The sequence below is a fragment of the Gossypium hirsutum genome, chromosome D12 (assembly GCF_007990345.1).
Source record: "Gossypium hirsutum isolate 1008001.06 chromosome D12, Gossypium_hirsutum_v2.1, whole genome shotgun sequence".
Lineage (NCBI taxonomy): Eukaryota > Viridiplantae > Streptophyta > Magnoliopsida > Malvales > Malvaceae > Gossypium > Gossypium hirsutum.
In genome coordinates this window covers 58,293,403-58,321,043 of record NC_053448.1, presented here as the reverse complement: position 1 = coordinate 58,321,043, position 27,641 = coordinate 58,293,403, and the positions used below count along the sequence as shown (strand labels likewise).

At 33.5% G+C, this 27,641-nt stretch overlaps 2 protein-coding genes and 1 non-coding gene across 6 annotated transcripts; 2 read left to right on the top strand and 1 right to left on the bottom strand.

The window, feature by feature from the left end:
- Positions 1 to 1,260: 1,260 nt before the first annotated feature.
- Positions 1,261 to 21,448, top strand: LOC107946987 (agamous-like MADS-box protein AGL19). Of its 4 annotated transcripts, none has more exons than XM_016881503.2 (8): positions 1,261 to 1,360; positions 1,808 to 2,011; positions 20,329 to 20,407; positions 20,512 to 20,576; positions 20,682 to 20,781; positions 20,861 to 20,902; positions 20,988 to 21,029; positions 21,103 to 21,441. In XM_016881503.2, the coding sequence occupies exons 2-8, from the start codon at positions 1,830 to 1,832 to the stop codon at positions 21,220 to 21,222; spliced, it is 630 nt and encodes a 209-aa protein (XP_016736992.2). In that variant the 5' UTR covers positions 1,261 to 1,360; positions 1,808 to 1,829; the 3' UTR covers positions 21,223 to 21,441.
- On the top strand, positions 11,375 to 11,480 carry LOC121224746 (small nucleolar RNA R71). Its single transcript, XR_005922491.1, has one exon. It is a non-coding gene; the product is annotated as a small nucleolar RNA R71 (small nucleolar RNA).
- Positions 21,449 to 22,308: 860 nt separating the features above from the next.
- LOC107946985 (protein FIZZY-RELATED 2) lies at positions 22,309 to 26,726 on the bottom strand. The gene is made up of 9 exons (XM_016881502.2): positions 26,054 to 26,726; positions 25,731 to 25,958; positions 24,499 to 24,678; positions 24,163 to 24,225; positions 23,870 to 24,064; positions 23,417 to 23,518; positions 23,269 to 23,331; positions 23,029 to 23,097; positions 22,309 to 22,684 (listed from the first exon to the last, which is right to left on the bottom strand). The coding sequence occupies exons 1-9, from the start codon at positions 26,552 to 26,554 to the stop codon at positions 22,631 to 22,633; spliced, it is 1,455 nt and encodes a 484-aa protein (XP_016736991.2). The 5' UTR covers positions 26,555 to 26,726; the 3' UTR covers positions 22,309 to 22,630.
- Between the last annotated feature and the right edge of the window lie 915 nt (positions 26,727 to 27,641).

Genomic DNA, 27,641 nt, shown 5'->3' with positions numbered 1-27,641 from the left:
AAGCTTATATTTTTGTCCAAACCCTCTCATTTTTCGAATTGGCTGTCAGGCCGGGTCGGGTATCCCAATTCATGATCAGATTTACTGCATAGTGACTAAAATGTTACAAATTAATAATATTGACCAAAACGTAACAAATTAAAGTTCAATAATCAAAACTAGTGACTATTTTTATAATTTACCCCAAAAAAAATTGGGTGGACCATAAACCGTAATTTACCGAATGGGTCAATCAAAATGGGCTGCCTTGACACGTGTAGTGAAGCTGATGGACCACAACCAATAGGGCCTAGAGAGGGCGTTGGATGGTCATTTTCACTGTTCATTCCGGGAACAGCAACTGAAAATCTTAACCAGAGGATGCCAATTTCCCACATGGGAGGGATGTCCCAGAAACATGCTGTGTTTGATTTAATTATTCAACAGGATGAGCTAAAAAGAAAACAGTGACAGAGGCTGGACCTGCCATTGTCCATGTTTTTAGGACTTGGCTTGATCAGCATTTTGCAGCTCATTTAATACCCACAGTTCCCAACAAATGGTGGACTAATTTGATTTCCAAGTTTTAAAGTAAAAAAAGAAAAAGAAAAAGAAGGGAAAATAATACCTCATTAATTTTAATTGCTTTAAAAGGAAACTAGATCAAAAACTTAGGGTCTAGATTCTTGATCGTAAAATACTATCTATGTATCTCTAATGTAGACCATAATCTAAGACTAGTTCATGTCATAACCTCAAAAGTTGAAGGGCTCAGGTCCCTAATGTGGTCCCCAGCGTAGACAGTAATATAGAAAATTTTATTTTATTTTTCTTGTTTGAAAAAAGCGAGGGATCTGTTAGTGCGCCACCACTTGACACATCGCACATGTGAAAAATAAATAAACAAAAACAAGGGAGAGCCACGTGAAACCCAGTCAGATAATGATCACTCCAATGAATGACGTGGCGAATTCCCATTGGTTATATTCCTTTTTATCGTACGGTCATCTGAATGACGTGCTTTCCCTACCTTGTACGGACCCACAGGTATAGGGAAAAAGAGAGAAAATAAAAAATAAAACCTATTTATTAATCGTGCGGGTGTCCAATATTTTCATGCAACCGACAGAGATGTCCCGTGTCTTTTACTTTTACCTCACATGTTAGTTGTTGCTTCTTTCGGTGGATACCGGGCGCCGAGGTTGTCGGTAAAAGCAACAGGTGTCATGAGTTTAGACCATGGGCACACAATTTGGGTGCATCCATTTTCGTTCTTTCATTGTGGAATCACATGTTTTGGCATTTATTCTGCGTGTTTCCTTTTTTTGGGAGGTGCTTGTTCTTTTATCCTCCAATTTTACCAAAAGAAGAAAGAGATTAGGTTCTTCACTTCCACAGACTTTGTCAATTACTATATATTTTTTCATTTTTAAATTTTGGTTTTTCATATTTATTTACTACTAAAAGTATACTGGGAGTGATTGGTCATGTCATTTCTCATCTGCAAAATCTAGGGTTTTTATTAGATTCCTCATTTTCAAGACAAATTTTCTATTTTTCCTTTTCCCCTTCACTTCAACTAAGCTTACACTTCTGCAGATTTTCCTTTGAGTAATAACCTAATATAGAGTATACTTTTCAATTATACTTCCTTTCTATTTTTGGAAACTTTTCTAATCTGGGTATTTTAGTTCTTTGCTTGTCGACATCAAAATCAGTATATTTCCTAGGATTCAACCATAATTTTACCTTCTTCTTTTTTTCCTTTTTCTTTTCTGGGTTTATTCATCTTTTGTAGGAACTCATACTTTTCCTTTCCGGTTTGTAGGAGAAAGTAAAAGAGTGAGAAAATGGTGAGACGGAGAACCCAGATGAAGAGAATAGAAAATGCAGCAAGCAGGCAAGTAACCTTCTCAAAACGAAGAAATGGGTTGCTTAAAAAGGCCTTTGAGTTATCAGTTCTCTGCGATGCTGAAGTTGCACTCATCATCTTCTCTCCCAGAGGGAAGTTATATGAGTTTTCTAGTTCTAGGTACGTTTTCTCATCATCTTTCATGACTTTTAAGCTTTATGCGTTTGCAAAGGTACTGCAAAATACAATCCAAAACATACTTCATTGATTCATTCGTTTTATGTTAATTAAATCTGGGAAGATACCAATAATTTTCGGTAACTGAACTTGGATGTTTATCTATAAAGAGGCCCCGCTCTCTTACCATGTATTATAGCTATTACTATAGGTAAGTACTAAGAGTCATTGATAATCGCAGGCTTTTTTTATGTCTATCACAACGGGTTGTCTGGTTTCTGATATCTTCCTGTCTTGTTTGGTTTTGTTTAGAATCAAATCTTAGCGGGTGATTTTGTGCTGTTGGGTTTCATTGTTTATGATCTTGCAGGTTTCTGTCTCTTTAAAGAGAGATTCATCATGGTCTTTAATTAGGGTTAATGTTTTTGGGTAAATACATACTGAGATTATTAGTCACCAAAGTTTAGGAGTTACCTTTCGTTAACAAGCTTTGAAGCTGTTTTAAACTTTAATGAAAAATAAGCATAGATAGACTGGATTATAGTGCTGGGTATAAACAACTTGCATTTTTCATGGTACTCCCACTATCTTATTTTCGTGTTTGTTTAAGGACCTGATGGTTAAAAATTGCTAACCAAAAACTTACTCATCTATAAACTACAAGTTACATTCATGGATCCCTAGCTACGAAACATTTAATAATCTCAAGGGGATATGCTTTTGAAGACTGATGCCCACATGGTTTCCTACAGATTCTTCTAATGTTATTATGATATTATGATCCTGTTGAAAGTTGAAACCTTAACGGGGATGATGCATATATAACATAGACCATTTAACATGGTATCATGATTATAAGAGCTTGAAAAACTTATCATATATTGCTAGCTCTACTATTATTGTTGATTGGTAGATGTAGGTTAGCATGAGTAAAAACAGTATAAGTATAGTGTTTAATAGATGGGTCGTTTGAAAGGAGAATCTTAAATTCCATAATCAAATAACCATAATGATAACATGAAAGAGTCATAGGAAAGTGAGTGGAATGGATTAGATCACGTTCACCTGCTCTACTGCAGTATGAAACATTGTTTCATGGAATATTTGGGTTCAACTGAAACGACCCTTTTTAAGAATGTGTTGCAGCTAATGGTGCTGCAACCAGAAAGGGGCTAAGGGCTGAACCTGGTCAACCTTACAACATCACAGAACAATATGGTGGTGCTGTCACACTTTCATAGCACTATGGTTAGATGAAAGTGGAAACCAACGGTTTTCGTGCAGATGTGGTTTGGATTAATCACGTAATCACATTTGATAAATCGATAACTACAATCGGTTAATCTCACATCATCAACCTTATGTTATTTTGATATGTGAGATTTGGGAAAATTTTACTCCCTTATAATTACTAAAATATAAGATTATTTAGAACTAATATATTACCTTATTTAGTTTAAATAAAATTTTATTATTTGGTTAACGGAATGTAATATTAATTAAAGAGCAATTATCTTCATAAGTAGGGTCACGGAATTGATAAGTGTGATATAGTAAAATATTAAAATAATAATTATTTTTAAAAAAAGACACATGTCAAAATAAAAAAATGCACTGTTAGTGTATTAAATACTAACCCTTATCTAAATTACATTCTACTAAATTACCATTAATCATAAATAAAAATAAAAATATATTAAACTATTTTGAAATTAAAAGTTAACTATGAAAATATAGAAAAATATTTAAGACAATAATCATATACAAAATGTTAAATTTTCTCAACTAATAAATAATTAATAATGATCACACTCATTTAAAATAACTAATTCAAAACTAAGGTAATGTAATCGACAAGATATAATATTATAAACAATTATTTAACTAATAAAAAAACTCACTTATAATAAAGAAATATAGTTGAAATGCTTGGGAAGATAAAATTGTTTCAAATCTCATACTAGCAATATAATGTAAGATTACTTGAAAAATAAATGATCTGAATTTTTTTTTAGATAAGGTAATAGAAACTATTATAATCAAATCATTTAGTCCTAGCCAATCCTTCTAAATTATCATGAATCAATTTCAAAACATGATCAGGTGGTTGCATGAATTTGTAAAAACTTAACTCCTAGTTAAAGGCCTGTTTAGCTAAAGCATCTACAATCCTATTACCTTTTTTATTGGCATGTTGCATCTTCACTTCTCATTGGTTCTGAATCAATTGTTTAAGATCTGACGTAGAGTTCTGCAACATTTGGATAGCATCCAAGATGTCCATCTTGAGGATCACTTTTCTAGTACCGGTACTCCAAGCTTGTCGTAGACCATCATAAGCTCCCCACAGCTCAGCTTCTACAATTGAGCATATCCCAATCTTTCGGGGAAATTCCATCCTCTATCGACCCGTATTGTAACACCCCTAACCCATATCTGTCGCTCAAACAGGGTTATAGAGCATTACCGGACAAACAAAATAGTAAATCATTCAAATAATACATTAATACAAACATAACCAAATTTCATTCAAATGAATTCATAATATCCCTTAATCGAGCCCTCGAGGCCCTAAAAATACTATAGAAACAGTTCGAAACTAAATCGGAAACATTAGGAAATTTTAGGAAAAAGTTTAAAAATTTGGGCTGCAGAGGTCACACGGCCGTGTGACTCACATGGCTGAGACACACGCCCATGTCTCAGGCCGTGTGGACATTTGAAATAGGGACGCATGGTCGTGTCCCAACCTGTGTCCGTACCCGTGTAACTCACTGACATGGGTTACACGGCGAAGCCACACGCCCGTGTGCCAGGCCGTGTACCCTTAGAAATGATCTCATATGCCCGTGTGCCAGGCCATGTAATAGCCTGACTTGCATGCTTTGAACCTACAGGGGACTCATGTTGAGGCACACACCCGTGTCCTAGGCCGTATGGCCTCAAAATAAACCTTAAAACATAAGTTTACCGTTTCAAATTGCTTGAACCTTAAGAAACTCAAATACTAACCAAAATATCAAATCAAAATGACATTAATCGGGTCAAAAATGCATCAAAACCAACCTAATATGTGTCTAACCAATGTACGCTCATTGGTACCACAATTATATACAACTTTACCTCAAAATACACATTAATTCAATTCATAAACTCATTCAAGCAATACCAAAACAATATACCTAATAAAGTTACCACAATCATAACAATTCAAATATATGTAAGCCACACATACTAGCATAACAACTATACTTCATTATCATACCATTTACAAATTGGTTATTTGTAAAAAATATCATTCATCACATTTACATAAGTCATACATTAACCAAAATAGCACAAGAGCCTATACATGCCATATAATCCGAATTAAACATTTCAAAAACTATTGAGATAAGCTGGATAATATGACTTGAGTGCCGATCCGATTGTCCAACCTTCCGAAAATCTACAATGACGTTAAACAACACAAGTAAGCTTAATGAAGCTTTGTAAGTTCGACGAGTTAAACAAAAATCTTACCGAACTAACCATAATAAATCAAACAATAAAAAAAATCATCTAAGTAAACTCTCATTCACAACTTCAATCGATAAATACATCTGTATTCAGATCAATATAAAAATAAATAACATATATTCACTTGATGGTCACTAAACTAACTATAAATATGATTAAGGCAAGCACACCTATCGAACAATAGTATAGTTATGGTGAGTAGGAAATATCGTATCCACGAGGACTATGGTCACTAAACTAACTATAAATACGACTAAGGCAAACACACCTATCGAACAATAGTATAGTTATGGTGAGTAGGGAATATCGTATCTACGAGGACTAAAAGTACTAGTAATTACTGTTTTTCTATTATTTAGCCACAAATTAGAGTGATTGTTTTTAATCTAAAATTACTAAACTAATCTAACTAAGAACGCAACAAAGAATGAAATAGGAAAATAATCGAAGATAATAAGATAGACAATACCCAGGAAAGAATCCACCTAGACTTCACCTATTGTTATGAATCTGAATTAAACGATTTACTCACTTGTGTCTTGATTCGTAGAAATCACTAAATTATGTTAATATCTCTTTTGAGAGTAAGAACAACTGACTCTAGGTTGATTAATTGAAATCTCTTTCTAATTAAAACCCTTATTGTCGCATTAACTCGATCTATGGATTCCCCTATTAGATTTGACTCTAATCCGGTAGATTTATGTCGTCCTATTTCTAGGATTGCATGCAACTCCACTTAATTAAGTTAAATCTACTATTAAACAGAGACTTTTACTCCACTGAAATAAGCACATTAAACTTAAATTAATATTTCAGAAATATTAAAACAAGAAATAAGCATACATAATTGAGAACAAGAATCAAGTATTTATCCCGTAAATCAAAAATCAAATAATAAAATTTATCATAGGTTTCATCTTCACTAGGTATCTAGGGAATTTAGTTTATAATCCTGAATGAAAACATCTCAAAGTCAGAATAACCACAAGACATAAAGAAACTCAAATAAAACTTCGAAAGAAATTAAATAGAGATCTTCGATCTTGAGGGGGATCAGCTTCCGAGTTGATTCTGATGACGTTCTTCGAGTGCTTTCTTCGATCTTCTTTGAGTGCCCTCTTAGGTCTTCTTCTAATTGGTATTTATAGACTTTAGAATGCTCAGAAAGCCTAAAAATTGGGTTTTTTCGCGTATTTGGGAACCAGGGTGCAATATCGACACGGGCTGGCACATGGGCGTGTGGCCAGCCTGTGTGGAAATTCCCAGGCCATGTGGATCCTGGAAACATCTCTATTTATCCGGTTTTGGCTCGTTTTTCGCTCCTTTTGCTCCCCTATGCTCACCTAAGTATAGAAACATGAATTTAGAGGATTAAGAGCATCAAATTCACTAATTTACATAATAAATCATCCAAAAACGTATCAAAAGAATGGGATTAAAAATGTTACTTTTATAGCTTATCAAATAATCCCACACTTAAGCGTTTGCTTGTCCTCAAGTAAAATCCTCAACTCACAATTAAAATTAATCTTTTTGAACTTATAATTCTTATCAATAATGTTTTGATATAATTCACAAATAATCATACATTGATAATTCAACTAAAAGAGCACTAAAGATTCAAACAATCTAAGTCGAACATTTTTAAAGCATGAAAACATAGGTATTTCTCCTTATCTAAGTAATTACCTTTAACTCAAAATCAACAAGAATCGACATCCTCACTAAAGATTCACTCAAATCACTCAAAGTATTTAAGGTTTAAGAATAAGCACTCAATAGTTAAACATGAAAAGTCATTACCATAAGCTTGCATGAAAATTAAATCTCCACCACTATAAAATGATATGATACACAAATCAAAAGGTCTTTAAGATGTTGTAATGGGGCTTAGGTTAAGGGTGTGGAGAAAGGCCGAAAAAGATGGTTAAAATCGAGATCGAATTGATAAATTACCAAACTAGAAAAATAACAAATATTGAATTAAAAACAAGTGCATAAATCAAGAACTATTCAAGAATAAGAAAACAAGCTTCTTTTCAAAATATGAATTTAACTGTTCAAGCTCATAGAACTAAATAATAATCAAAATGTAAATAAATATATACTTTTTCGATTTATTTTTTCTTCTTTTTTTCGATTTTTTTTTACAATAAGAAATAATTTAGTAAATCAAACAAACGAGTATAGTTAGGCAACTAACCAAATCACATCTCGACAAAAAGGGAGTTAATAAAATGGGAAAAATTCTTAACGAACAAAAAAATGAGTTATGGGTTAACATTAATGGGTAAATCAAGAAACAGTGTGTTTAGGCTCAACGGGATTCATTAAGGGTTAATTAAAAAGGTAGTCTTTTTATGGGATAAGTGGGTTAAAACCTAAGTGCCTTTGTCATCTCAGTATATCAAATCAAAGGTATGGTCTCGACATGCATAATCGAAACAAGTTCTAGAATAACAAATCAAATTGACACACTCATAACCAATAATAAAATGAGCAATAAAAATGTATGCTCTAAAAGCTCAAAATCTCACAAAAAATTATAGTTTTTTATGTCAAACTTGTAAATTTAAAACTTCAAGGTAATACCTCAATTCAGGGACAACCTAAAATTTTTAATTCTGAAAATAAACTTATCATGCTTGATTCTCTCATGTCTTAAATTTTAAAACAACCAATGCACAAATATCTATGAATTTAATTCAAAACACATCAATAAAAATCACAAATCGATAAAAAATCATACTAATAGAAGTATGAGAAAATTACTTAAAGACAAGACATAATTCAGGGATTTTCTAATAATTATATAAATAATCTCCCCACACTTAAGATGTACATTGTGTTTACTGTCAAACAGATATAATCACAGTATAAACAAAATATCATAAGAGGGAGAAAACTGAAACTGCCCTGAATATTGGATGAAATCCCCAAAATAGTAAAAAGCGGAATTGTAGTCAAATCTAAATGTAACACATGATTTCGAGCAAACTAATAAAAAAATAAACACAAATAATAGAGAAGATTAAGGGTTATAACTCGATTAGAAATAACCATAAAAATATATTTCAAAAGATAATAATTAAAATAAGTTTAAGAAAATAAAAAAAAGCAACTAAAACAAAATTAAAAAGAAAGATAAATAAAAAGATAAAATAAAATAAAACGAAGAGAGAAAATAATAAACTTAATGATACTAATAAACTAAAAGGTAATTGTAATGATAATAGTAAAAAAATACTAAAAATAATAGAAATAGCTGAAAAGTTAAAAAAATTTAAAATCTAAGTATAAGAATAATAAAAATAAAAAAAATTAGTAAAAAAATATAACAAATAATAATAAATAAAATAAAAGGGGTGGCTTGGTTGGGGAAGAAGAAAAATACAATTTGATAAAGGAATTCTAGGGCTTGGGCCACATGGTCGTGTGACACAGTCGTGTGGAGTATTTTCAACCCGTGTGCAATTAAAAATTAACCCAGTTTTCACACGGCCATAAACACGTTAGTGTGTCCAGGCCATGTGTGATTTCCTTTGCTTCTTCCACACGTCCGTGTGGCTTAGTCGTGTCTCACACGGTAGTGTCGCCAAGCCGTGTAACTCACTGTCGATTATCCTATTTCACACACAGCCTACGACACGCCCATGTGTCCAGGTCGTGTGTTCCACACGCCTGTGTGTCCAGGCTGTGTGGGTCAAAAATATACTTTTTTTTAAGATTTTAAATTAGCAAGCAATGAAATTAAAAGCATTAGGAAAAGTTAAACATTTGGGTTGCCTCCCGAGAAGCGCTTATTTAAAGTCTAAGCTCGACTTACCTTATGTACATGCGGTCACAGTGGTTCGTAGAGCCGAAGCTCCTCTTTCTCGTTATCAATTCTATGATCAAAATAAGGTTTAAGTCGAGTACTATTCACCTTAAATGTGCCAAATTCAGAACGAGTTACCTTGACTGTACCGTATGGGAAGGCATGCAGTATCGTAAAGGGGTTTGATCCGTTTGCATCAAGCTCTGAAGTGGTAATTCGTGGATCTGTTTTATCTAGTAGTACCTTGTCACCAACATTAAATTGACTTGTTCCATCCACATGCTCATCATGGCATCACTTTGGCTCTTCATCGTGCTTTTTCGGTTTCTCCTTCACATGTGCTCGCCATTCATCTAGTTCATCGATTCATAACATTCGTTCTTCATGAGTCGTTCTGTCGTATTGACTAGAACATGGCTTTATTGCATTTTTTTCGAGGGGTTTCCTACAAAGAAGGTTGAGCCACATGGTTACTCATATTAACAGAACTTGTAAAATCATCTCAATCATTAGATATATTAACAGAATCACGAGCTTGGAGAGCAATCGCTTCGTCACCTACATGAAGTACTAATTCACCCCTGCCAACATTAATAATAGTTCTAGCAGTTGCTAAAAAACATCGTCTTAAAATTAAAGGTACGTCACTATCCTTATCCATGTCTAAAATAACAAAATCAACTGGGAATATGAATTTATCAATTTTTACAAGAACATTTTCAATAATACCCTTAAGAAATCTAATTGATCTATATGCTAATGGAATACTCAACCTAGTTTGTTTGGGTTTTAAAAGACCTAATGGTTTAAGCATTTTATAGGGCATGACATTAATACTTGGCCCCAAATCAGCCAAAGCATTATTAATATTCAAACTACCAATTAAACAAGGAATAGTAAAACTCTTTGGATCTTTCAATTTGTTGGGTAGTTTATTTTGCAATATGGGTAAGCAAGCTGCATTTAACTCCACATGCGACGAATCATCTAACTTCCATTTGTTTCCCAAAAGCTCCTTTAAAAATTTAACGAAATTGGGCATCTGCGAAAGAGCTTCAATAAACGGCAAGTTAATATGTAATTTTCTCAGAAGTTTAAGAAATTTACCAAATTATTCGTTCGTGTGGTCTTTCTTCATCTCATTAGGATATGACACTCGAGGTTTATATTCTTTACCAACCGATTTTTGCTCATTTTGGCTTACCTCAACCTTACTGTTACCTTCCACACTTTCTTGCCTCGGTTCTGATTTAGATTCAACTAACCCTTCTTCATCTCGAATAGTAATTGCATGAAGCTGCTCTCTTGGGTTAGTTTCGATATTGCTAGGCAAGCTACCTTATGGTCTTTCTGAGATTAGCTTAGTAAGCTGACCTATTTGGTTCTCGAGCCCTTGAATTGATGCTTGCTGATTTTTAAGTGCCACTTCAATATTTTGAAAGCGGGTTTTTGACACTGGGATAAACTTCGTCAACATCTCCTCAAGGTTCAGCTTCTTCTTTTGTTGGTAACCTTATTTTTGAAAGCCTGGAGGGGGTTGTGCTATTTAATTTCCTTGACCACCCAAAGAGAAATTGGGATGGTTCTTCCAACCTGCATTATAGTAATTATTACTAAAAGGGTTATTTTTAGGCCTAGAATTATTACCCATATGATTGATTTGTTCGTTCTCTATGCTAGGAGCGAAGGGTAAACATTCTGGATTGTTCATTATACCTCTATTTGTATCGCATTGCATCACCGGATGGACCTGCGTAGAAACATAAAAATGATCAATTTTCTTATTTAATTGTTCTACCTAATTCGATAACATGGTGACCGCATCTAGATTGAAAACACCGGCTGCTCTATTCGGCTTCGTCCTCATGACTTGCTACTAATAATTATTCAGTGACATCTCTTCTATAAACTCATAAGCTGCTTCAGGTATTTTATTATTCAATGTACCACCGGCTGTTGCGTTGATCAACTTTCTAGTTGAGGGATTCAAACCGTTGTAGAAGGTTTGAAACTATAGCCATAAAGGTAACCCATGGTGAGGGCACCTTCTCAATAAATCCATATACCTTCCCATGCATCATATAAGGTTTCTAATTCGATTTGAATGAAAGAAGAGATGTCATTCCTCAACTTGGCTATCTTATCCGGTGGGAAGTACTTCAATAGGAATTTCTCGGTCATTTGATCCCATGTAGTGATAGAACCTTGTGGTAAAGAATTCAACCACTATTTAGCTTTGTTCCTCAACGAGAAAGGAACAACCGTAGGCGAATGGCGTCGTAAAAAATGCCATTTATCTTGAAAGTATCACAGACTTTCAGAAAATTAGCCAAATGAGTATTTGGATCTTCGTCTTACAAACCATTGAACTGAAAAAATTATTGTACCATCTAAACAGTGTTCGGCTTCAGTTCGAAATTATTCGCAGCAATGGTGGGTCTCACGATTTAGCCCAAGTTAGAGTAGGCTTGGCATAATCGTACATAGTGCGATGAACATGATCTGGATTTGCAGCAACTGTAGGAGGTAGTTGATTATTCTGATTATCACCTAATCTCACAATAATGTCCTCTTGCTCATCTACTATACTCTGTCGATTCTGTCTTGCTTCTCTACAATTTCTACGAGCTGTGCTTTCAATCTCACTGTTAAATAATAATGGTCCCGACGGGTTTCTTCTAGTCATAAACTAAAGGAACCTGCCAGAAGCAAATAAAAAAAATTAGAAAACAAAAATTAAACTAAACAACAATAAAAAATGACTAAATTAATAAATTTCAAGTGTTCCTAATATTTTAGTCCCTAGCAACGGTGCCAAAAACTTAATGGTCACTAAACTAACTATAAATACGACTAAGGTAAGTGCACCTATCGAACAATAGTATAGTTATGGTGAGTAGGGAATATCGTATCCACGAGGACTAAAAGTACTAGTAATTACCGTTTTTCTATTATTTAGCCGACAAATTGGAGTAATTGTTTTTAATTTAAAATTACTAAATAATCTAACTAAGAACGCAACAGAGAATGACATAGGAAAATAATCGAAGATAACCAATGAGATAGACAATACCCAGGAAAGAATCCACCTACACTTCACCTATTATTATGAATTTGAATTAAAAGATTTATTCACTTGTGTCTTGATCCATAAAAATCCCTAAATTATGTTAATATCTCTTTCGAGAGTAAGAACAATTGACTCTAGGTTGATTAATTGAAATCTCTTTCTAATTAAAACCCCTATTATCGCATTAACTCGATCTATGAATTCCCCTATTAGATTTGACTCTAATCCAGTAGATTTATGTCATCCTATTTCTGGGATTGCATGCAACTCCACTCTATTATGCTAGATCTACTTTTAAACATGGACTTTTGCTCCACTTAAATAAGCACATTAAACTTGAATTAATATATCAGAAATATTAAAACAAGAAATAAGCATACATAATTGAGAACAAGAATCAAGTATTTATCGCGTAAATTAGAAATCAAATAATAAAATTCATCATAGATTTCATCTTCACTAGGTATCTAGGGAATTTAGTTTATAATCCTGAATGAAAACATCTCAAAGTCAGAATAACCACAATACATAAAGAAACTCAATAAAACTTCGAAAGAAATTAAATAGAGATATTCGATCTTGAGGCAAATTCGCCTCCAAGTTGATTCTGATGGCGTTCTTCAAGTGCTTTCTTCAATCTTCTCTGAGTGCCCCCTTAGGTCTTCTTCTAATTGGTATTTATAGACTTTAGAATGCTCAAAAAGCCTAAAAATTGAGTTTTTCTGCGTATTTGGGAAGCAGGGTGCAATATCGACATGGGCTGGCACATGGGCGTGTGGCCAGCCTGTGTGGAAATGTCTAGGCCACGTGGATCCTTGAAACAACTCTATTTGTCCGATTTTGGCTCGTTTTTCGCTCCTTTCGCTCCCTATACTCACCTAAATATAGAAACATGAATTTAGAGGATTAGGAGTGTCAAATTCACTAATTTACATAATAAATCATTCAAAAACACATCAAGAATGAGATTAAAAATATGTTACTTTTATAGCTCATCACATATCTTTCAATTTTGTTAAATAAATCACTTTACCAAGATTTTTCCATTCGAAGAACGACTTACGAGTAAGAACACATCATCAACAGAAGCTCATAAGAGCTGATCATCTCGAATACGCTAACAGAAGCTCGAAAGTTGAATAGAAGCTCATAAGAGAAGAACAGAAGCTCGTGAGAGCTGAATAGAAGCTCATAAGAAGCTGAACTGAAGCTCGTAAGAGCTGATCCACCCGAATCACGCCAAACAGAAAGTATAACATGAGAGTTTGCAATAAATGCTGAACCTCGATTTACTTGGGTAAAATGCCGATATCTCCCTCCAATACCATCTCCACTCCAAACCCCCATCATACACCAAATCACGAATGTACTCAAATTTCACGTTCAATTCAAATTGAATATCCAATTCAAACAATAATTCATTTCCAACAATAGAATAGATGCATAATACCAATCATCAATTAATAAAAATGTTAAATTTTAACCGTACGAACTTACCTAGACTGAATTGTAGTGATTGCAAAAGTTTAGGGACTATTCCGCTATTTTTCTTTTTTCACGAGTATCTACGGGATCTTGATCTAAAATATAAAATTATTCATTTATTAGCATATATTTCATTTCCAATTCATTTTACAATTAATACCTTTTTTATTTTTCAAATCTATGCAATTACCCCAAACTTTTACAATTTTTACAATTTAATCCCATAATTAATTAATCTATCAAATTAACTAATTTTATCAAATCAATAATCTATCCAAATATTCTAGGCCCTCATAAAGCCCCTACTAAACCTTAAATTCACTATCAAACCCTAATATTTTGACATTTTCACAATTTAATCCTAAAATTAATATTTAACAAAAATCACTTTACAAAATCATCACACAACACAATTAGATCTCCAAATCCATGTTATTCATAAAAAACATCTAATATTTATCAATGGAAACTTCTAAAATTTTTAACAGAATCGAAAACGAAGGTACGGGCTAGCTGGACCTAGTTGCAATGATTTCAAAAACATAAAAATTACAAGAAGCGGGTAAGAATTGAAATCACATGGAAGCTCCTATGCTCAACCTATTCTCCAAGCTATTTCTATGGTGTTTCGGAAATGACAAAAGAAGAAAATGAAGAAGAAAACCTATTTCTTCTTACTTAATTTTGTTTTAATTTCAACTAAATTACAAGTTTGCCATTATAATTTCATTATTTTGTCCTTATCCATCAAATTGTCATCCCACTATATTATTTAAGGCTTAATTATCACTTAAGTCCTTCCTCAATTAATAATTACACCATTTCATCACCTAATTGCTATAATTAACAAGTTTTTTAATTTAGTCCTTTTTCTTTAATTAACTAACTAAACATTAATATTTCTTAACAAAATTTTAATACGACTATAACGAATCTATAAATATTCTAAAAATAATAATTACGAGTCAACGCAATAGAAATTTATGGTCTCGAAACCATTGTTCCATCACCACCAGATGATGCATGTCCAAGCTCCAGCATCTTTGCGCCATCTGTGTTAATCTTACATTAGCCAATCTCTAGTAACTGCCAACATATTTCCTTGCCATGTTGGACGAAACCTTTGTCAATACCTCTCATATGTTGATGTACCTGTAACTCCCTCCCAGAAAATCGTCAAGCTTGTTCTAAGATACCTTCAACATTCATGTGGGAGTTATTAAATAGAGAGTAATTTCGATTCTTCCACAGACACCAATAAATAGCGCCGAAAGTGTTACTCCAATTAACGTTATCACATGCAAACATCGAGAATCCAGGCATGTTAACAAATATCCACTCATCCATCAAAATATTCATGAATTCTAGTAACATTTTTATCTAACAAGAAAAGCCCAAACTAAAATGGCCAAAAAAAAAACACTCACAGAGAATATGACCTATGGAGAAACTTACACCCTATATAGACGGTATATATCAAACTTGCAACCTTCGCTATCAACAAACACCAACGTACAAACCAATACACAATAAACACAATCAAGGAATTCACTGTCAATCGGAGAAGAGAAAAAACTGCAAGCAAACTAAATTAACACCACACCATAAAAAGGACAAAACTTGATGATTGAAACTTGTAACACGAGTGCACGCATCGATCAAGTAATAAATTGATAAGATGATATCATTCCTATGTAGATCAAATTTTAAGATGCTAAATACCAATAATTCGCTTTTATATGATGCATATCAATAAATAAAATTCTAATTACAATTAAAATTAAATTATACAAATTATAATGATTTTACTAAACTAAGGCAATGAAAACTTTAAGTTTCTCAATCAAATTATGAACTTGAAACTCTATCACTTTATCTAATTAATTAATTAATTAATTAATTATCTTTTATTCATTTATTTAGTCTATGTAATTATTAATCTAAGATTTGATGGAATTAATTAGAACCTTATAATATCTAAGTTAATCTGCCTTCCCACCTATCTATATTACTATGCTAATAAGCCCCACCTATCTATATTATTATGCTAATAAGTTGGATTTAGTCATTAAGAATAAATTTATTGTGCTGCTTAATGCATGTTGCAAATTAACTTGGTTGGCACTACTAAAATTAATATTGACCTATTTAGTCTAAGATTTAAAACCCTAACCATGAGTGGCCATGTTACTCTTCTTTTTCCCTCAATCTTCCTAAAAAGATGTATTGGAAGGGCCTTCAAGCAGCGAAGGAAAGAGATTTGGATTTGGCAGACTTATGACAATGGTTGATGCTCATAGCGCTGCGATGAGACTGAATGGTTATAGGTTGTTTGGTAGTTACATTAGTGTGTTTTTGACAAAGTTCAACTGTAGAAGGAATTTTTGGAGCAAAAAAAAAGAACTAAGAGAGAAGGAAAATAAGTGTTGGACGCTAAGAAGGTGTTAGTACAAATAAAACTGAGGTGATCAAGGGAAATGGAGTTAACTCAGATTGTACCCAAAAAAAAAAAAAAGAAGAAGAAGATTCAAATTCTGAGTTTTCGGAGTCGAGAAAGGTAGAAGGTTTGTTGAGGTAGATCAATTGAAGAAGCTTGAAAATGTGTGGTTGGTAGAGTCGAAAGTTACATTGAAATCTCTTGACTTAAGGACATCTTTATATGAATGTTCTTTTGGACATTGAAGTTAAAAAATTTGCAGGGAATCATTTTTTGATTGAATTCTTGGAGAACAACATGAAGGAGGAGATAAAGCAACAAGGATGGCCTTGGTTAAATGAAAGATTTATTGAAATCCAGCCATGGTCAAAATGTTGTTATGCAAAATGTAGATTAAAATGGATTAATGTGTTTGGGGTTCCAATTCATATGTGGAATTCCAGTTCTTTCAAACGTATTGCGGAGCTGTGGGGTGAGTTGGTTGCTTTAGCCGTCAACTCGATAAACTTCAGTGATTATAGTGAAGCAAGATTATTGATAAGCTCTACCCAATTGAAGAGATAAGAGGAGACGATCATCATGCATTTTGGTGAGGACTGCTTCCTATTCAGGGTCTCTAAGGTGGGTTTGGCATTATCAAGTGATGTAAGGCAACAAAATGTGACTATTCAAAATAACCATTGCTCTGGAAATGAAAGTGTGTACCTAACAAAGACTCATCCATGGAGTCAGATGATGAATAGCCGCTTGAGCATAGGGACGACTGAGTGGGTGTTTTCATAAAAACGAACTTAATGAATTACTATGGGAAGGTGGCAAAGTTGAAAATGTTAAGGAAAATAGGTTGGTTGATGGCTCAAGTTTAAGTTTGAAGGAGCTGTTGGGTGGTTTGTCGGCTTCAAAAGAGATTTGATTTTGGACAAGTTAAATGTGTTGAATGGTTTGAGTTCTGTATTTTAGATGGGACCGATTTGGGAGAGGTTATAGGCTCACATAGAGACTTGGAGGATTTGGGTCGTGGTGATGTGGGCCGTCGGACTCAGAATGGCCAATTGCAGAGGAGTTTGAGGAATATTGCATTCACAAGAACCCTTGTAAGAAGAAAGATAAGGCGGCAATTGTAGAAGATTTATGCGAAAGATAAGGAGGTTAAGTTGAATTATGAGTCTGAAAGTTGAAGGTTGGAGGAGCATCGAAATATTTGTAATTCCTAGAGAATAAGGCTATCCATAACATAGGTCCAGATTAATCGATTGTTGGGAATCCTTGGAGTAGTGATAGGATACACGAGTCTAAGGAAGCATAAGGAGAGACAATGCAAAATCTTAGTATGTCGATTGTTAATGTTGATTGTGTAAAGAAGAAAGTGAGATCAATATTAGAGATTGAAGAAAAACTGAAGTTATCGGTTGAAAAAAAAAAACAAAATCTCAATGCTAGAAATCTCGGTGAAGAAGAAGTCGCCTAATGATCGTATTATCAATGGTTCCCTTACTAATTTTGAAGGAATGCAGGTGACAATGAGGGTTTAATTATAAAAGACTTGACCAAAATAATTGAGGACCGAGAGACTGGTTTTTGGACACAAGGTAGAGACTGAGTTTTAATTAAGGATACATTTATTTTCTTTTGGTTTTCATGCAGATTGCTAGATGACAAGAAAGGTTGTTTGTAGTTGCTTTATGGCTTTTCTATTGTGATTTGCGGGTGGTGTTTGTATCCTTTCTGAGGTTATTTTGCAGCAAGTTTGCACTTAACTTCTTATTAAAGTACGATCAGAAATCAAGGGAACTATGTATCAAGGGGATTGCGTTGGGGGTTTTGAGAAATGACAAGTCTAATGCAGGTAAATGACAAGGGGTGTTTGGTGATTGTATCTAACTTGATATTACCAATTTTTTGAGCTGTTGATTGTGGTATACAACCGTGGACCATGTGGAACATTGGGATAGGAGAATTCATGACATTGGTGTGGTTTGTGTTATTTAGGTTTGCAAGAAAACGAATGGCATGCTGGATGCTTTTGACAAAGTAAGAATGGATAATTGTTATTTATCCAAGGCATGAGATGATACGCGTTCTCTTTGTGATAATTACCGATACAAAGAGGTTTTATTGCACATCATTCTAAGGATGGTAAAAAAACTTTGAATTTGATGAGTTTTAGCATTAGCATCATATTTAAAAAAAAAAATTCAATAAATCACTCCAAAATTTATGTGCCTCATTTTAAATTTAAAAAAATAATATTAATCACTCCAAAATTGAGCTTAAAAGCAAATAGTTGTTAGGAAAGAAGTAGAAAAAAATGAGACAAAATTCGGGCATGACAGCTTTGAGAGCAAGTGAGTTAGCAATCGTTGTTAGGGAATACCTTGTTGTATATTCATCGGTGGTTGTCCCTTTCCATATAAATACGATCTTTAGAGCCATGACATGTCTCTTCTCCAAGTCGAAAGGGAGCTCCACAACTCTGGATTCTAGAAAACAGTGTGTTGAGTCGAGAGGTGTTTGCCGCATGATTTACGTCTTTAGCATCAATAACACACCTCCAAAACCACTTATTTATAAGAGCTTTGTTTTTCATGAGAGAGCTAGAGATGCCAACACCACCCCTATCCTTAGGATTACAAACATCACACCAGATTAAGTTTCCTACCATCTGTGGAACCTCCTACAACAATTCCCTCTGCAATCTTTCCAGTCTTGTAGCCACTAAATTTGACCGTCCAAACAAAGACATAAACTTAGTTGGCAAGTTGGATAGGACTGGTTTTATTAGGGTCAGCCTACCCCCTTTGAATGACTAGATTTCTTTCATACCTGAAAGGCAAGCCTAAATTCTGGGCCGTTAACACTTATATAAAATTGTGACTATTACTCTCTCCCAATTGCTGATCACCATTAGTTTCGAGAGATCGCCATTAGTTTAGGAAAAAACAAAGCAATCACTTTGTGAACGTTTGTTTAACGACCTCATTTTCGATCTTGGCCTATATGTTTCTTTTTTACTCTTTTTCGTATAGTTCCAAAATTTATTTATTTCCTACTGAAATAATGTCAACTCTTACTCACCCACCAAAGCAACTAATCTCTTTCTTTATTACCAGATAATCATCCGCTCATAATTACATGTTGAAAGTGGTGAGGTTTGTACTCGCAATACTAGATCACCATTCATATAGTCTCCAAAATTACAATATTCCCGATTCAGCTCTTCGTTGACATAATTCATAAGAGCTTGCATTCAAAACTTTCTCAATGGAAAACTCCAATTTTTCCCTCATCAACTCTTTGCAATTTCTTTTGTCATCATCAATTTAGCTGACGATCAATCTTGCAAGAACATAATAACATAATCTAAGATTGAAATAAATTTGTTATTATCTTTGTGTCTTAGTTTTTGAGTTGTTTTGCATGATTATTTTATCTTATTTCTATTTTTAAATGTAACACTCTTCGTTGCCATAACTCATAAGGTTCCTTTACTTCAATAAAACCTATCATCTGCTCTAAACCCCAAACTATGCTGTTGAATTTCATATTCTTTCTTAATTTCGCAGTGATCCATGTTCCTGGTATGCTTGGATATGGTAGTTGTTACATCTGAAATTTCATATATTCTTTTTACACAAGTTGATTAATCGTTGGGGTCATAATCCGTATGTTTTTAATATAGTTTATTTTAGTCGTGCATCAGGCAATCTAGTGTGTGTTTGTCAAGGATGTTGGAAACAGAAAATCTTGGTCGGTTTGAAAACATCTTTGTGTTGAAAACTGTGATTGAGATAATTGTAGGAAGAAATGTAGGTTTTCTTTCGACATAAGTGTATGATGGAATCTGCCTTGGGATTTTCATATAAAAAAAGTTACACACTATTCAAATGTATCATCTTTTATTATACATTATTATTTGGATTTGATCCTACTTGATTACTGATAAAAATGATCCAAATGCACTCATTATTGTTGATATTTGTGTGTTTCAGTACGAACAAAACAATAGAACGGTATCAGAAGAGACAGAAGGATATTCATGGAATCAGCAGCAAAGGGGAAGATATGCAGGTAATGCTCTCTTCATATATCCATCTCAATGCATTAAATATAGATGTTTGCAACTTAGAAACTGTGTAATCTCTAATAATTGAAATTTGGTATGGGCATGGAAGGATGATGTAAAGGAAGACGCTCACAGCCTGGCGAAGAAGATCGAATCTCTCGAAGATTCTAAAAGGTTAAAAACCTGAGCTCCATACTTTTACTAATATATATATATACAGATATATCACTCAGTTCCACTTCACGTGTAAACCTCTGTATGTTTATAATGTTATAACAGAAAACTCCTGGGACATGGATTAGAACCATGTTCTATTGACGATCTGCTACTGTTAGAAAAGCAGTTGGAACGAAGCTTAAGCCGAATTAGGGCAAGAAAGGTACATCCCATTTCATAAGCTTCGAATCTAATTTTTTTTACGGATAATGTATCAAATAATTTTATTTAATATGTGACAGAATCAGGTATTCACGGAGCAAATCAAGAAGCTAAAAGAAGAGGTGAATCATTTTGCTTATATATATATTTTAATATAACAACATGGATGTTATTTTGGATGAAAAATTGATTACCTTAAATAATCAGGAGAGACGCCTTGGGGAAGAAAATGCAAATCTGCGTGAAGAGGTATTTATTTGGTCTCTACTTTTCCTATATATAGTCAACATTTTATAACATTTGATTACATTAAAATTATTAGTGTGGGATGCGACCACGAGAATCAACGTCAACAAGGCAATCGGATGATGAGCGGAACATGGAGGTGGAGACGGAATTGTGTATAGGCCCACCGGAGAGAAGATGTAAACTAAAACCCTAGTTTTTCTTATTATTGTGTATTTAATAAATCTCAAATGAAGCTTCGAAGCTTTCTTAAGGTTTTTTTTTTTTAAATTTCATATATTCATTGTTATTAAAGACATCGTATTTGAAAACAAATAGGTTGCATATATCAAATTTATTGTATGATTTTTAAAAAAAAACTGATGTACCAATGAATTGGATTAAATATTTCTTTTTGAATAAAAAATTTTGAGTTTTCTAAATATTTTTAGAAAAGATTGTATTTATTAAGAGCTAATTAAGTGTCAACTTTTACTTTTTTTTTCTAAAAAATGATATCATGAGAATTTATTTTTTCCGAAAAATCTACTTTATATCATTAGATTATTCATTTAAACTTATACTTTTTTTTCAACATATTGTTTTTTTTTTTAAATTCTCTTGTCAACAAAGTCTTAACTTGTTGATCAAGGTGTGAAACCTTAAGTCTTAAAAACTCATGTTTGAGTTTCACTATACACTGTCATGTGTGGGTTTTTTTAATTATTTTCAATTCTTCATCTGTTATGTTTTGTACTGAATTGATTCTATGTGCCATTGTAATTGATTGAACCATGTATTTGCATTTGTAATTATAATTTAATACCCTTGTGCCGTGTATATAATTATACCATCTTGTCAACAACAAAATTCCCCTATCTAAATCCAATTTCAAGCCTGCCTACCTTGGAGCCTAGAGAAAATATTTGGGCCTTGGCCTCACTCTTTCCACAACGTATTAAAATGTTCGATTTTTGTGGAGATACGATATTTTGTATTTTAAAAAAATTAATGTGATGTGCGACATATGTATAAAGTATCGTTTCAAATTATGGTATTTAGAGCGAGGTTTGATGCATTTCACCATTAATCTTTATCACTTAGAGCTTAGAAGTCAGAAGGTCAAAAATAAAGGTGTTGGTAGCTAATTCTGAATATTTTACTTTGTTTTATTATTTTAAAATGTAAAATTTTTATAAATTAAATTAAAAACATTGTTTAAAACATACAAATACAACCATAAATAATTCAAAAAATAAAGCTGAACAAAATTAAAAACATATTAAATGAATAATAATTCGAATTTACTCAAACACACACTGATATAGATTCATTTATTTTATTTACAAACACAAAGAACGTGATACAATAACTTGCGTGTTCATCAACAAACTCTCCAACTTCTTTAATTTACAAAGGGAGGGAGGGAGGGAGCAGCTACAAGTAATTGATATAACAACTCCCCGCTATACATTAATCAAAAAAGATATCAATTGGGATCTAAAATCAATGATCTGCAAAAAACCGGCAATAACTTAGTTCTTGCACCTGCTGCAAATTCTTCGAATTTGATTCTTCGGAGCATGAGAAATGCTCCCAAAGCTTCCAGCATCTTTTTCTTGGACTCACCGAATTGTGGTTCTTCCCAAAGATGATGCTCCTATTTCACTATCAGTGTTCTGCATTAGACATCATGTCCACAAATATGTATCAATACCAGAAATAAGAAAATCTTGAAACAATTTCATGTTATTAGAGGCAAGGCAACCCACAAGAATAATAATGCAGCATTTACTTTTTCAATTAAAAGCAGGCCTTCAACAGTAAATGGTCAAAACTAGCTTTTTGATCCCAAAATGTACTACTATAAAATATCAAATTCCCTTTGCTCCCCATGAAGTAATTTATAATCCCAATAAAATAAAGTTATGTTTATGAGAGTGATATAGAGAAAAGAAGACTAAACAATTTTGTGAGAATATAAAAATATTCAGATAGCCTGGACTCCACAAGTGTCATTTACCTGAGATTTAGGGGATGGGAACACGTTCCAAAACCTTAGCGTCTCATCTCCAGCTCCAGTAACTATGGTCTGTAACAAAGAAAAAGGGGTAGAAAATGGTTATTTCAAACAGAAGAAGAGCATTGATGTTAAAACAGAAAGTAAAATTGCAGCACTTGTCATATATTTTATTAATATTTTTATTGTAATACAAAAGTAGAAGCCAAGGGTAAAAAGTATAAAGCGTGGGAGGTGACCTACCTGTCCATCAGGTGAGATTGCAAGATAAAGAACTCTGTATGTGTGTCCCGTAAGAGTAGCCAACTGCATTAGTAGAATAAAATTTTAGAGGAGAAAAAGTAGATGATATATTATTATCATATATACCCTGTTTTTAAACTTCTTTTACCTTTGACATCGTAGGGTATCTCCAAACAATTATCTGGTTTTGGGAGTATCCATGAGTGCTGACGAGTTCATTAACATTCTTAGACCACACAAGGTTGCATACCTGCAATGCATAGAGCAGACATTAAACCAGCTAGAATTTGTAACTCTAGTCTTGAGAAGCACCACCATGAACATATTCCAAGGACTTATAGGAGAACTTCAAATGAGATATCTAGATTAAAATTTCCTAACCACTTCTTATTGACAAGGTTTATTCCATTGCAGATTGACAGGAGAATTACTCTGACTACCATGCAGATGACAGCAAGTTTTATCATTTCAAACTAATAAGAGAAAGATCACCCATATCAATGCAGTCAAGGAAGCAACATTATGGACCTGTCTATTTGAAGCACATTTAAGGCCATATTGAAGGGACATGATATGATAAAAACAAAAAAGAAAGAATCACCTGACTGCCAGTATCCATGCAGCTCAAGTGTGCGTTTGTGGTTGTATTCCAGAATCGAATACATCGATCAGCTGTACCACCCCCAGATGCAAGAAGGCCATGCAGATGTGGAGACCATGCAATTGCCTTTACAGCAGCAGTATGGTCACAGTATTTAAGGACAGGTTGGGTGGAATGTTGATTCCAAACAAAAAGCTGCATATGGATGAGATTTGTCATTAAACCAGCTTAAAATTAAATGAATACTAAGCATCAGAATAAGTCAGACTGGCAAGAGAACTGTTATTCCATACTTTGTTGTCATTTCCGCCTGATGCTAGTTCACGGTTGTCATAAGACCACTTCAGCCCACAAACCTACACAATGCTCAATGGATACTCAGACTCAGGGTATAGAATGCAAGCATAGCATGTATGAACACAAACACAATAAGAAGCACAAGCAACTGCCAAAAATAAATAATGACTGCATGAGAGTATGAATTCATATAAAACAAGAAGAAAAAGAAGCACTTATGAAATCAAAGGAGACACATCTACAAAAAATTGGTGTAGAAAAAAATGCAATTGTAATAAAAAGTTGTGCAGTTGATCGGATTGAATCAAACTAATAGTGGATAAGAGTCTAACCTCTGACTTGTGACCAGAGAGTTTACTAGCAAAATCATCCTGCACACGTATATCTCTTTGAAGAATGCTCTTATCACGACTACCAGAAGATAACAGAGAAGAGCTCCAAGCTAAGGCCCCAACGCGTAATCGATGCCCCTCCATTGTTCTTATCCTCCTGCAGCGAGATGCATCCCAAATCTACATATAAAGTGGTAGCCATTAAATAACTACATCATCCTACAAGCAACACGCAGGAAGTTGAACATAGACAGAAATTATAAGACTCCATACAAAGGAAACAGTGGGGCAAAGATAATCTCTAAAGTCCAAAGAAGGGCTGAAAATTTGGTCACCTTCCATGACCCTGGTAGAAGCATTAAGTTACTGATTTATGCCAAACTTCATTAAAGCCCAAAGATATAAGGAAATGAATGAAGGATCAGGCCTATATTTTCAAGATTTTCAAGTAACAACAAAATTCTTATAAAATAGAATGAAGTTCAATCTCAATTTATCAAGAGCCATTGCAGACTGCCAAGAAGTCCTGCTAATTTGTAGATATCTATAAAAGGTACACATGCTTGCATCTGATAAGACCATTAAACAGTTTTCTAGTTTCTCTCTGCCCTGCATCCATAAACTATGGGTAGAGGCTTTCACTTTTGGGCCATACCTCATCTGACCATTGAAGCAGATTCCGATTTCCAACCAAATTTATGGCTTTTCTTCTCCCCCTTTATTTCTCCCAAAAGTTAACTACTAAGTTTTCTAATCTACATCATAAAGTCCAACTATTATTTTCAGTTTGAAATTAGGGCATGGTGTGGTAGCTTGATAATCCCGTATAGGAAAACATGTAAAAGCATCAGTGAAGTCAAGAACAATAAATCAAATAAATGTCAAGAATTGCCGGCTAAATCAATGAATGGCAATAAATCTTTACTCTTCAATCTTCATATTGTTTTTACAATTCACTGATACTTTTCTTCGGAAGCCAAAGCTTTCAAACTTTGCACGCATTCTGCCACCCCTGTTTACTTTGAAAACATTACTGCACTTGCTAAGAACTAGTACTTTACAACTTTCTTTTTTAATTATACTGAAGGCATTATCGATGACATAACTACACTATCAAAGTGTAACAGCCTAAAACTAACACAGAAAAACCAGAAAGTAAGCATACTCAACAGATAAACTAAACAAGTTGACAACATAACAATTTTTATCATCAAATACGAATAAAATTAAACCTGAACTTTGCCGTTACTAGTCCCAACCGCCAGATGAGTTCCACGTTGAGCCCAACCAACCGAACAAACACTATCATCAATCCCCAAATCACATAATTTAGTAACCTTACTACTACAAGCATTCCACAAATAAACACAATTCCCCAACCCCACCGCCAACACATTATTCGATGACCAATCCACCAAATTCAAATAAAAATCATCTTGTAACGCAGGTGCATCCAGAACCTACAAAAACAGAAGAAAAAAACATTAATCCCCACACCAAAAAAAAAATCAAAATTTCAACCAAATTTACCATAAAAACCATTAAAAAAACTCACCTTGTAAGGTGACCTGGGAACCTTCCTGGGAGCTTTAACGGGGCTATGGATAATCCCCGGAACCGACTCATCAAGGCCGAAAGGTGAAAGCGAGTGTAGTGACCGTTTAGTTTCAGTTTTGTACCGGAAAATATTACGGCAAGCCGGAGATCCCAATGAATCCTTCTTGTCCGGCGTATATGGACCAAAAAGGGCAGCGCGTAAAAGGCTGTTATAAGTACCAGAACCATCTTCTTTTCCTTCAGCTGACGTCGGAGAATTTGAGATGTCGAAAAGCGCGAAGTTGGAGCCTGATCTGCTAGGGATGAACCTATCGGAGTAAATTGTGCGCGAGGGAGAGCCGTTGTAGTTGGAATTGATCAAACGGTTGATGTGCATTGTCCGAGACGGAAGGTTTTCTAGATAGACGGAAGAGTCGGACATTCTGGCCGGGAGGTTGAGACGGGGAGTTTCCGGAGCTGATTGGTTACGTTGATTACTTACAGTAGTAGGATCGTCCATAGCTAATTATTGTGTTTTGGAGAGGGGGATTGATAATCAGACAAACCCTAAAAAGAGAATAATTGAGAGGTTGAAGACGAGTTATTGCTTGGGTGCAGGTTCTCTTTGTCTTTTAGATTCTTTTTTGGCGACGAAAATCGTTGGCTGTTTTATTTTTTATTCTTTTTCCGCGAAAAAGTACAAATCCTGTGTGGACTAACCTATATAATCAATGGTGAAGCTGAGTCGGTTTATTAATCTTCCCAATTAATTTAAGACTAGATCAGATTTATAAGATTCCAAAATAATAATAATAATATTTTATACTTATATTTAAACCTCTAAAATTTAATTCGGTTAAAATTTTATTAAAATATTATTTTATATACAAATTAAGATATATATTATTAAGGTATTTTTATTTTTATATTTTTATAAAATAACTTAATAATCATAAATTTAGTTTTATCATTTCAATTAAAATTTTAATTTTATTTGAAGTTTATATAAAATTTAACAAATATATTTGTTAGGTAAATTTTTTCTTTTGATATTAACGTTTCTTTATTTCCTTTTTTAAAATGAGCTTATTGGATTTGAAAATTCAATTAAATTATCGAGGACTTTGCAAGAACTAGATGAACTAAAAGCTGATAGAGCGTAGAGTTCAAGATATAAAATGTTCTCTGATGCCTTAAGTCATAGAGAGCTTAATGAAAATAGAGGAAGTAAGACTGTGTAAGGTTTAATTTCTTGAGCTTGCAGCATGCTATTGTCTATACTAACTAGGATGGCAATTGTGCAGGACGGGCAGATTTTTGTCTATTTCGAACTCAGATCTGAACCTTAATAAATTTGTTCAAGTATGATATTCGAAAAAAAATTATCTTAAATTTAAATTCGATCTGAATTTAATTTAATTGTTTTTTATTTTAAAGTAAATAAAATTACATTTTTTTAATTATTATTTTGAAACAAATAAGATTTTTGTTAGTTTAGACTTAAAATTTAATATATCAATAACATTTTTGTAAATATTTCACGACAAAGAAAAAAATTTACCTCAAACTTAATCCCGATTTAACTATTTCTTTTTAATTTCACTTGA